The sequence below is a fragment of the Abramis brama genome (assembly GCF_963993115.1).
Source record: "Abramis brama genome assembly, chromosome: 4".
Lineage (NCBI taxonomy): Eukaryota > Metazoa > Chordata > Actinopteri > Cypriniformes > Leuciscidae > Abramis > Abramis brama.
Genome location: NC_139966.1, coordinates 29,849,631 through 29,861,861, shown reverse-complemented (window position 1 = coordinate 29,861,861; position 12,231 = coordinate 29,849,631). Strand labels below are relative to the sequence as shown.

General features: G+C 36.8%; 1 protein-coding gene across 1 annotated transcript; it reads left to right on the top strand.

Moving 5' to 3' along the window:
• Nucleotides 1-4,321: 4,321 nt before the first annotated feature.
• LOC311081269 (uncharacterized protein) lies at nucleotides 4,322-11,263 on the top strand. Its single transcript, XM_084111727.1, has 3 exons — nucleotides 4,322-4,445; nucleotides 5,112-5,244; nucleotides 8,579-11,263. Exons 2-3 carry the CDS (start codon nucleotides 5,160-5,162, stop codon nucleotides 9,505-9,507), a joined length of 1,014 nt encoding a protein of 337 aa, XP_083967853.1. The 5' UTR covers nucleotides 4,322-4,445; nucleotides 5,112-5,159; the 3' UTR covers nucleotides 9,508-11,263.
• The last annotated feature ends 968 nt before the right edge of the window (nucleotides 11,264-12,231 follow it).

Below are 12,231 nucleotides of genomic sequence, written 5' to 3'. Positions count from 1 at the left end.
GATTTAAAAAAAGGATAATGAAAAGTAAAAGTAGCAATTTAAAAGATGTAGGTATTACTTGATGTTTGAATGGAGGCTCTGCATCAGATGATGGGGACTAAGTTGGAGAGTAATTTTTATTTTCTTTGCCACTCTTTTTTTCATCATTTGGCAAACATGGCTGTTTTTTCTTCTTCTTCCCCCCTCTAACCTGAACATCCTCCTCCTGAGGTTTTCTTTGCTCTCTAAAGGGACAAAAATACTTATGTAGGCAATACATATATTTTATATCATGACTGAGTCTTGTTTGCTGTACTTTTTTATCATCAGTGTCTATAATTGTGGCTGGTGAACTTCCATCTTCATAGGCCACATCCACAACATGTATGTCTATACATAGTTCCCACATGACGTCACAACATACGGGCATTTGCCGACCCGGCGCCATTTCTGTGGGCATGCTGTGGGCAGAACATTAGACGAAGAAGCTGAAACGAGTTAATTTCGTGATAAAAAGTGAAAATGGTCATCTCCTGCTGGGTCAATGGATGTTCAAATCGTGCCGGAGGTTCAGTTAAATTTGGATTTTACAGTATACCCGCCATTAGACTTCATGAATGTGACAAGACGAAGCTTTTGTCAGAACAACGATGGAGGTTATGGCTGGCGAGGATAAACAGGAAAGAAACTCCCTCAAAACACACAAGAATGTGTTGTTTTTTATTGCGAGTGTACACAAATATAAGTTAACACTTTGCAGTTTGAATGATGTCCTGTATGTACAAAATGACGAGATATTAAAAACATACAAAAACAACATTGCTTCCACTGTTCGATCGCGCCCGCGACTCTCTCTCTCACTCACACACACAGACACATTCCAGCCTTGCAATCTCAGATTATGTCCCTAAAGAACCCGCGTATAAAGTAGTTCCGCATTAACTGTTACATTAATTTGCACGCGAGTTTTATTTATTTTCATACCGTGTATATTCATATTTATGCACATATTTCCAGGCTCGGAATTGCTTACACGTGTTAAAACTCCTAGCCAATACCAGATAATGGTACACATGGATAATACTGTATCTAAGGCAAAGCTGCAAAAACAGTGCTCAGTTTAGCGCATACGGATCAACACCATTTATGCCTGAAATTTTTGCATTGTACCTCTCTCTGTCTTGTGTTAATAGAGTGTCTTTATAATATCTGTCACTTTGTCTCTTCATGATTTTCGTAACATTATAAATAGGAAGAAATCTTCAAAATTTGCTTGTAAAACCTTGTAAACACAGCAGCTTATGCCCTCAAAGATGGCGTCTCCGGGGAGGTCACGTGACATTAATTGGCCTGTGGGAACTATGTACATGTCCATTTTAGGGATGATGTCATAGGTTGGGAGGGTCCTCCCTCCATTCCCCAGAACCCATGTTTTGTTAATTTTTTAAGATAAAAATAAATAAATAATAGAATGTACAATTGTATGTCAACAAATACATTTATACACTAATTAAATATATATATATATTAAACCAAAGGTCTACAAAACTCCATGGTCTCATCTTTCACATTCATCTGTTACAAAACAATGTTTTTTGATAACGCATAAAGCTTTCTCAAAATAAGTTTTGACATAGGTAATGTATGGTATTTGCACTAGTTACATTACATTATAATGTATCATCTACAGCGAAAAGAAAAAAGATTTTCATGTTTAAGTGTTACAAATATACAGCAATTTAGTAATTTAGAACACTATAACAAGTAAGACTATACCATCTCAAGATATATATCCATTAGTTCTATTCCAATAGTTATTCCAATATATATATATACAATATTTCCTTCACATATTGTTAATGTGTCCTGCAGGATTTCATCATTCCTACAGGATACCTGCAAATATCCTGTAGGTTATTTTTGTAAGGGCACACCCCCTAAACAGTTGGGAAAGTGCCACACTCTCCAAAATTCCTGCCTGATATCAAGCCACTCATTGCCTTTTGGTTGGGAGACAAAAATCGCCTTCCAAAGCAGTCCAGATGGCTTGGCAGACCTCCCTCACAATCACTGATACTGCGCTCAATCCCAATTCATAACTGGAGGCAATACATTTTTGGCTACTAACAGACGCAAGTATGCAGAGTGTGACAGCCAGTCTCTCTCGCAAACTTACTGGGCTCCTGTGGGTTCTTTTACATTGAAAATAGGGTTTGATATGAAGCAACAAGTCGTCGAACCGCTGAGCAGACATTCTGAAGTGCATTTCCTCGTCCAATGCATGCCTTAGTCTGACTAGAGTAGTGTATTCGCCGCCATCTGGTGAAATTTAATGGATAGACATTCCATCTTCTTCCCCTTCGTCTTTTAGACCGCAATAACAAACACAACTCTTCTTCAAGCATTCAGCAACTCCACACGAAACGCCATGTTCTCGGTGTTGTTCCGGCAAACTACTTCTTCACCGCTGCTTCCGAGGGTTTTAAGAACAGTAATCATTATCACAAGGGGAGATTGACTTTACTGTTTCCTTTTACTCACTCAAATGTAATACAAAAAACTACAACATACACAACATGTTCTGTTGTGAAAAACATGCTGTTAGATAAAGTTCCCAGGCAGGAGAGGAGAAGGCAGAGCCAACTGCGGAGAAACGGCAAGAAAAACAAAACAAAACAAAAGACAAATGTGGGAGCTGCACATGGAAGGTAGACATTACCTGTGTTGACTGTGAGTAATCGATCCACAAGCTTCAGTGAATGATGTGTAGTGTTTGCCCCCACAACAACCAGATGCCTTGTTCACGTGAGCCTACTTAGAGGAGAATGCTTTCATTATAATTTTACAGCATGATATTTTTGCTCACTATAAAACATAGTGCTTTCTAAATCAGTTCGTTTTCCCGCAGTTTAGCGAATTTTCTTTATTTATTCTATATTTTAACTGTTTTGGCCATTTTGTTTTAGGCCTAGCCTATGTGTTTCATACATGTACATAAACGCTTTTACTATGCATTAAAATTTGCATTAGAAATGTTTTTATTAGTTTTTAAGATTTTTATTTTACAAAGAAATTAACAGAATATTTATGTAATTTGAATTTGTATCTGTAATTAGCTGTTATGTGGTTGTTGATGAACTAATATATTTTCACATTCATTAGAATTTCAATTTCATGTCCTTATGTTTATTATTACCTATTTCAACATAACAGATCCATTTATTCATGGATTTTGATTTTAGTGGTGGCTGCATAGGATTGTTTCTGATTCATGTGATCCAAACATTTCCAGTAACTCCAGAGTGTTGTAAAGTCCAAAAGTCAAAATGTCTTGAAAAAAGATAGATGTAATCATTTCCAAAATTCACATGTTTTTCTCAAATGAAAGATTCTGCTTCAATCCACATTTGTTGCCATTTTGACTTTCAAAAACAACCATTTCACTGCGGTTAAAAACTTTGCTCTCCCACTTGACAGACACAAAGTGAAGGTGCGCATCTCTGTGAGCGGTCTAGTAGCTTTTACTCCGTTTTATCGTGTGAATTCAGGGTGATTAGGGCACTTTTTTCCATTGATATGACTTGGAAAAAGTGTCCCAATCAACCTAAATTCACCATTACAAAAAAGATCATATTATGTAGGCCTATCTGTGTCCGCTTGGCGCTCGGTGCTCCATTGAATCCATATTTTTCAGTTTTATTCAAATTGAGGATTTTTTTTTGTTGAGGATTTAAAAAAAGTTTAGGGTGATGACGTCATAAAATATGATGACAGACATCCGAAAGCTTCAAATGCAAATATGACATGATAAGAATGACATTCGGTACAGTCTAGTATGAACGGTCAGAACGACTGCTATGACCATAGAATTCCAGTAGTTCTAGTGTTAATGGTATATTGCTGGTGTGTTTGGAAGAATTTGTAATGTACTAATAACACAAATAAGGTATACTTTAATTTAACTAATCAAGCATATAATTAGTTCCTAAACAGGCACATACTTAACGTGCACTAAGTATCCGTCTTGAAATTATGCTTCACTACAATTAAATCACAACTAAAATAGCTTAGTATAAAACTGATTGTTTCAAAATAGCCAACTTTATGTAAACTAATCATCAACACACTTGAAGTATGCTGATCATTAGTCTGAAAAGTATGCCAACATTAAAATACTTAGCTTGGTTATTTTTTTTACCAAGGCAAACTTGGTATACAGCTTCATCACTGAAGAATTCAGGAACTAAAGAAATGTTTTATACAGTGTTTAGAAACATCTGCAAACATTAACTGTTTTGCCTTTTAGAAAAAAATCTATTTTATTATTTGTATGCATTTTAAAAAAAAAACTTTGCTCTCTTGTGATTTTTAGACAGCAGCGTGTGAACGGGACTTTTATTTTGGTCTGGAGATATGACGTCATAAGGTCGCGCCGCGCTCCTGTGTTGTGATTCGGCTGCAGAAAGGTTTGTGTTTTTAAACATTTAAAGTGTTTAAATCAGTGTAAAACAGTTCAGGATTTTTTTTTAGATAATTTTACAAGAACTGTGAACTGAATTAATTAGTATTGAAAGTACCATTGTAATGCTTTATCTGACATTATGAACGTTATTTTTGTGAGTAAAGTGCATCCAGACTTGAATAACAGAAAAGGTGCGTCTCATTTCGCTCCCTATATCGTGAATAAAAATATATATATATAAAAAAACTGAATTCGGTCACTGGCAAATAGTGTTGAGAGAAACGGGGGTTTGAAACTCCACCTCATTTGGATCAATTGCTTCCTAAAATGATTCAGTGATTCGTATAGCTCCAACACTGGTCAAATTGGTGTAAATAAAACAGGAGCACTACATAAATGTGAATAATGACAATGACGTTTTAAACAAGATCTACAAATCATTAAATACAAAATATAATTCACAAGTAACTAAGTATGACGTGTTTGTATAATGGGTGTCCTTTTATTTATTTGTAGCGCTAGTTTGGCTAATCAAGCCATTAACTAGTTATCACTCTCTTACCAGTTCACTGAACTAGAGCTGATTGAGATGCACCCAGAGATTTAGTTTGGATTTACTTTTCTTTCTGTTAATTATTCTCATCTTAATCATGACAATTTGTCCAAACAGAAAAACTCCTGGTGAAGCGACTGAGATCTATGTGACACTATTATAAAGATGGCGTTTATTAAAGAGGAGAGTGAAGAAATAAGGATTGAAGAAACATTTAGCATAAAACAAGAAGAAACTGAGGAACAAAAAGGTTGGTTACATTCTCAAAGCTGAACTCAGTCATTTGATGCTTATTAAAATGTTCAGCTCTACAGAAATGAATGACGTGTCACATTGAATTATTAAATTAAAAATAATTAAGTAAGGCTGAACTAGACAATTACTTGTGTAACATTGAACCCAATTTCTAATTCTGAATTTAAAACAATGAAAACCATTCATTTTTATCACTTATTATGCAACAGTATCTAACAAATACACTTTTACATGAAGCAAACAATTACATGTAACTGATCAACTTTATATTTGTTGTTTATCAGTTACTTTTTTTCCTCTCATCATCCAAAGCTCTCGCTGTATCAAACCGGCATCTTGTAAACTCAGCGTTGTTTCCAGATGGACTAATTAAAAACACCTTTACCCCTGGAAATACTAATACTAAGGAAATGAGATGGATGAGATAAATTTGGGTGACAATATATTTTCAAATTTTTTGTGCAATCCACATAAAAGCAACAATATTTAGAGCCTTAATACATTTCCGATAGTCAACAACACTTAGTTTCCAAGCAAAATATGATCATATTAACATACCTGAACATAAAAAGCAGTAAATACACAGACAATAAATAAGTCAGAAACACTAGCCTACTAAAAACTGCGTTAAACATTAACACAGTTATGCCTTCTGAAAACAGCACTAAATTATGGGTTCATCAGTCCCTGCTCTTTTGGCAAACAGTCATTACTGTTTTTCATACCTGCAAACTCCAGACAGGTAGAAAAGATGAGGGTTTAAAATTTGCAACACTGTGCATATGCTGCATAAGATTATGATATGATTTTTGCATCGGCATGAACAAAAACGGCAGGCAGGCTGAATGAATGAATGAATATGTCTAGATTTTGTTTAATATTGTATTCTCTTATAACAGCCATGGGTTAAATAAGGGTTTAATAAAACATAAACCCGACAGGGTGATGAGGACACCAAATATTAATTGGAAAAATGTTATTTGCTCATTAGCACAAACTCAAACCTTCCACAAAGAAAACTATTCCCTATATAAAGCTACTATTTAGCAATGCTGTGAACAAGTCCGCACAAAAATTAGGTTCAATAATTTGTAAGAGATATCATTTGATATAGGACCGTAATTTGGCACATTTATATTTAATATTTTTGTAAGAATTGAGACATTGTGATCATGATGCCAGTGGGGATGTTGATGTTTTGTGTTGGGTCAGCTGAAGCATCTCTTTCTCTGGACTTTTTAGTGGTTGCAGCTAAAACACTAATGCCCGGTTTCACAGACAAGGCTTAAGCCTGGACTAACCCAGACTTAACTTAACACAGACTTAACCCAGATAAAGTGCATGTTTGAGCTGTTTTACCTGAAAGCAACTTGCACTGGCATATCTATGAAATAGTTTTGTCTCAAGATGCACACCAGTAATGTGTTTTTTCTAAGGCATATTTATAAAAGCCACTCAAACGTTCTAATTTAACTCAAGCCGGGCTCAGACTACTGGACTTTCAGGTCGATTTATGCCCAATTTACCCCTTCCGACATTAGGAGAGAAAAAATGCTTTGAACGCAGCATGCATTTTGTTTACACCCGCTTCCCCGTAAGATCACGTGAGGTGCTAAATCTGGCATGATAATCTAAAGAATATCTTAAATCTTTCAAATCTTGTAGTTTGTGGACGGTTAAGATTTGAAAAGAAAACTGTAAAGATTCTCCTTATGTGCGTGATGCAACCAGATTTCACAATCGGTTAAGATCGGCATAAAGCCGAATCCTGGCTTAATCTAAGCCCTGTCTGAGAAACCAGGCCATTATCATTATAATGATTTTTAAAAATATATCTTTGCGGTTGAGTGTCCTGCTCCTTTTCTCTCTGTTGGTCCAGTAGCTCTTTTGACTACACTCACATATATGTACAGCCACGGTCTTAATCTTTCGAGTTTTCAATCTGGCAAGCAAAAGGAGTTCCACAGATGTGCATCTCAAACTGTGGTTTGTGTATCCGTGTGAGAGTCCAGCTGCATCGCTAATTATTATCATCATGCCGTGGTAGTTTAGTCCCATTGGTTTTCTAGAGTACCGCTGTTTCTTTTGTCAAATAAATCCTGGTTTTATTGTAGTGGATGGAGATCAAAAACATCTGCGAATAAAGGGCCAGGCACTTTTTTTTAACTATCAATGGGCGCACTTGCATTGTTGGGTTCAGCAAAGATACAACCCTTGTAATTTTCTTCACGTGGGGCTTTTATGGTAAACAATTCTCTTGTTAGATGTATGTTTCCTTCTCTCCATCGTCTTGCCAGATACAGTTGTACATTGAACCATACTTACCGAACGAGGCCAATTACTGTTTTTGGCGATAGCACGTCCACTTTTCTTATTAGGTCCATGTCTGGAGGTGAGATCTAGGAATGATGCTGGCTAATGTGTCTCCAGTTTTGATGACAGATTTGACAATATTGCTGGAGTTAAAGGTAGCGCTCCTCAGGATGTCAGACTTACTTTAAAATATCTGGTGAAACTAGCACTCATGGCCATATAATTGGCAATCAGATAAGTCTGGCCGTTTGCATTCTGAAATACAAAGTTCTGTAATGAAACGCTAGATGGCGGATTGTCATGACAGAACTGATGTATTAAATGTCCGTTGCATCTATTGAGATCTTCTGCTTCAAACGTGTCGTAATCCGTCTGCATCTTTTTTTTGAAGATCTTTTTGATGAAATCTGAGAGATTTCTGTTCCTCCATTGACAGCTACGCAACCACTTCTTTGATGCTTCAAAAAGCGTCTTCTTCAGGGTCTTCTTTTCTTCAGGTCTTATGAGCGGTTTAGTCCAAATTTTCTGAAGAGACTCGATCCCTTTTTTTTTTTGGATGGAGCAGAATGAATTTAGTCTTTTTATTAATATATTATTATATTTTATTATAGATTAGTGCAGTGGTTCTCAATTCCAGTCCTCAGGACCTGCTGCTCTGCACATTTTGTATGTCTCTCTTATCTGACACACTCAGTTCAGTTCATGGAGTCTCTCCTAATGAGCTGATGATCTGGTTCAGGTGTGTTAAATAAGGGAGACATACAAAATGTGCAGAGCAGTGGGTCCTGAGGACTGGAATTGAGAACCACTGGATTAGTGTATATTATTACCTGCTCCCGCAAGGTTTTTGTTTGGTCCTACAGGATCCTGGGTGTTTAATAAGGGGTTTGATTAGTGCCTGCTTGAAAGTATTTGGGGCATGTCCTAAAGAAATATAGGATCCAGCATATCATCATGTCTGTTGCTTTGTGCCAATTAAACTGGGGTTAACTGGTATTTGTCTGTTTCTGTCTTAGACCTGATGCTGCTGAAAGAGGAGTGTCAAGAACTGAATGATTTGGAAGAAAAATTTAACCCGGGAGAGAGCCTTTTCACCTGCCAACAGTGTGGAAAAAGTTTCACTCAAAAGGCAAACCTTAACAGGCACATAAGAATTCACACCAGAAAGAAGACTTACAGTTGCCCTCAGTGTGCAAAGAGTTTTACACAGAACAAATACCTTAATGCCCACATGAGAACTCACACTGGAGAGAAGCCTTTCACGTGTCTTCAGTGTGAGAAGAGTTTCTCACTAAAAGGAAATCTCAAGACTCACATGAGAATTCACAATGGAGAGAAACCATTCAAATGCCCTCATTGTGTAAAGAGTTTTACACACAAAAAAAACCTTAATACCCACATGAGACATCACACTGGAGTGAGTCCCTACTTATGCGATCTCTGTGGCAAGAGCTTCTCACGAAAAGAAAGTTTTAAGACTCACATGACTATTCACACCGGAGAGAAGCCGTTCATATGTCAGTGTGGGAAGAGTTTCCGATGTAAAGAAAACCTTAATCAGCACGCGAGTATTCACTCAAGAGACAAATGTTGTGTATGCCATCAGTGTGGAAAGGGTTTCACAGACAGGAAACGCCTTAAGAGGCATGTAAAAACTCACATCAGAGGGAAGCCTTTCATGTGCCATCACTGTGGAAAGTGTTTCGCAAAGAAAGCAAACCGTGAGGATCATGTGAGAATTCACACTGGAGAGAAGCCTTTCACCTGCTCTCACTGTGGAAAGTGTTTCACAGTTAAAGGAAACCTTAACATTCACATGAGAGTTCACACTCGAGAGAAGCCTTACAAGTGTCTTCAGTGTGAGAAGAGTTTCACATATCACACAATCCTGAAACGTCATTTGCAAACTCATTCTGGAAAGAAAATGCAGTGTTCCGTGGTGTGACGAGGTTTAGAAAGACTAGCAATTTCAAAAATCATTCACTCTGGAGGAAGACAATTCAATTGTGATCAATGTAATAATAACTTTTTGCCTTTCACACTTACATCTTTATATGCACTGTGAGATCCTGTTTGTATTATTTGTTAAAGAGTAGGGCAACAGAAAATGCATATCTGTGTCAAATTAACCGCAGCTGAATGTAGGCCATTTCTGGTTGTCTACCTTCATGACCACTTGTATTATTTGCATCCTTCACCTCTTTATACTTTGACTTATGGCTTTTTATTTTTTTTATGTGCATGTGTAATCCTCTGGCCCCACCTGACCGTCATCTTTGCTATAGTTCCAAATATTGAGCGTTTGAGGTAGACGTTAGAGATGCGCGGTTGGTGGTTACAGCCGCGGACTCCGCGGATAAACCGCGGATCGGGCGGATGACGTGACGAAAAATAATATTTTAATTCAATTCGGGTGGGGGACGGGTGGCGGGCGGTTGAACCAATCAAATGAAAAATATTATGTATACAGCAATCAGCGGATGGCGGGCGGGTGCGGTTTTGAAAATTGGTCAAAAACGTTGGTGCGGATGGATGGCGGACGGATGATGAGTTTTGTGATGCGGTTGCGGATTAAATAATAGCCCATCCGCGCATCTCTAGTAGACGTCCTATAATTTTGACTATGTAGAGGCATCACTCAATTCTAGGGGTATAACAATATATCGTGTCACATTATATCGCAATTCAAAAATGCAAGATAGCTCACCCAATCTGAGAAAAAAATCAAGTTTTCAGAGTTTTAGTGTCAGTACTATATTAAAACTACTATATATAGTAGTAGTATATACTACTACTATATACTATATGTGGCATATAATGTATAATAATGCTATGGGGAAATTTTTGTGGGTCCTGATAATGCCAAATATCTGATGTTGCCAGTAAAAAGTGGCCTACATTATTTTAAATTTATCTAGTCAGTGACAGAGTGCAAGCATATTCGTCTAAAATAATTATGTATTTTCAGCTTCAGAATCATGAATATTTTTATTCTGGTGTCACCATTGTCCTGTGCATTGGGTTTCCAGCACCAAGTCCAAGCCTATTCATTTACAACCACAATGTAATTTAGCACTTTAATCAAAAGTAAATTTTTTTGTTAACCTTTTATCATATGTCTTGGAGTATCGCAATAATATTGTATCGTTAGTCCAGTATTGTGATATGTATCGAATCGTGACATGAAGGTATCGTTACACCCCTGCTCAATTCCATATATTGATGCCTCTGAATCAAAATATAGTTGAACTTCTGTCTTGCTGTGAAATGCCACAATGTAACAGAGATTATATATAAAGGACATAAACTGAAAGAAACAATGCTTGACCCTGCTCCTGGAGGACCCCCAACACTGCATGTTTTGGGTTTCTCCCTAAAACAAACCTGATTCAGTTCATAAGAAACTACAGGACCTGTCAGACAGAGGAGACTTTCAAAATGTGCAGTTGGGATTCCTTTAGGACCAGGGTTAAGAAATGAACATTGCATTAATTGTTTCTGCTGATTATAGCTTATTTTGTCAAGTAATTTTTTTTATTTATTATTTATTGTTGTAATATCTGAATTTCCTGACTTTAATTTTGTAATTTTAAAATAATGGTCAAGATTAAGATTTTTTTTTTTTTTCAGCACAGTTGATTCTTTGTTGATACTTACGGTTTCCTTTCAAATCAATTTGGTGCAATAAACAATCCAAAGCAGTTTGTCTTTTGGCCTTTCCTTGCTAAATATACAATAGAGTAGTGGTTCTCAACTGGTTTGGCCATGTGACCAACATTTTTACATGGTCATTAAGACATTGCAAATTTATTGCTCAAAAATGGTTCACACACACACACACACTTTACCGTAGTACGGAAGCCCTGAACCGCAACGTAAAAAATGCTATCATTTCGAGATTAAAGTCGAAACGTTTCGAGATTAAAATCGAACCGCAACGTAAAAAAAAAAAAATTCTGTAAATTTTTTTTTAAAAAATCTGAAAAAAAGCTATCGTTTCGAGATTAAAGTCGAAACGTTTCGAGATTAAAATCGAACCGCAACGTAAAAAAAAAAAAAATTCTGTAAAAAAAAAAAAAAAAAAAAAATCTGAAAAAAAAGCTATCGTTTCGAGATTAAAGTCGAAACGTTTCGAGATTAAAGTCGAAACCTGCAGTCTTCTGTAGAAGTTGCGTATGTGCTTGCTGTTACCGATATGGCATTAGGCTATAGGACATTATAAAATATACTGCGCCAAAATAGACTTTAGCCTACAGGCGAAAACACTTTTCAGACTGGATCAAGAAATCCAGCTTAATGAATGAATGCATGAATGAGGCATTTATATAGCGCTTTCATATGTCTACTGTAGGCCTACACTTAAAAGCGCTTTACAATCATTTCAGGGAATCTCACTCTCCTCAACCACCACCAGTGGTTATTATATCTGAGGAAATCACGGGATCCGGCCAAATGATTGGATACAGAATGATGCACTTAAAATGTATCCAGAACGGTGAAGAGGGAATCGGTTACTGTTAAGTGTTCTCGACCCAGATAGTGTTGCCTATTATAGACGAGCACGAAAAAACGTAAAAAACACTGCCACATCAGCTTCAACCAGATTGTGAACCTACTCCGGCGGAGTCTGTGCTCGTCTATAGGCAACGCCATGATAATGCATGTTGGT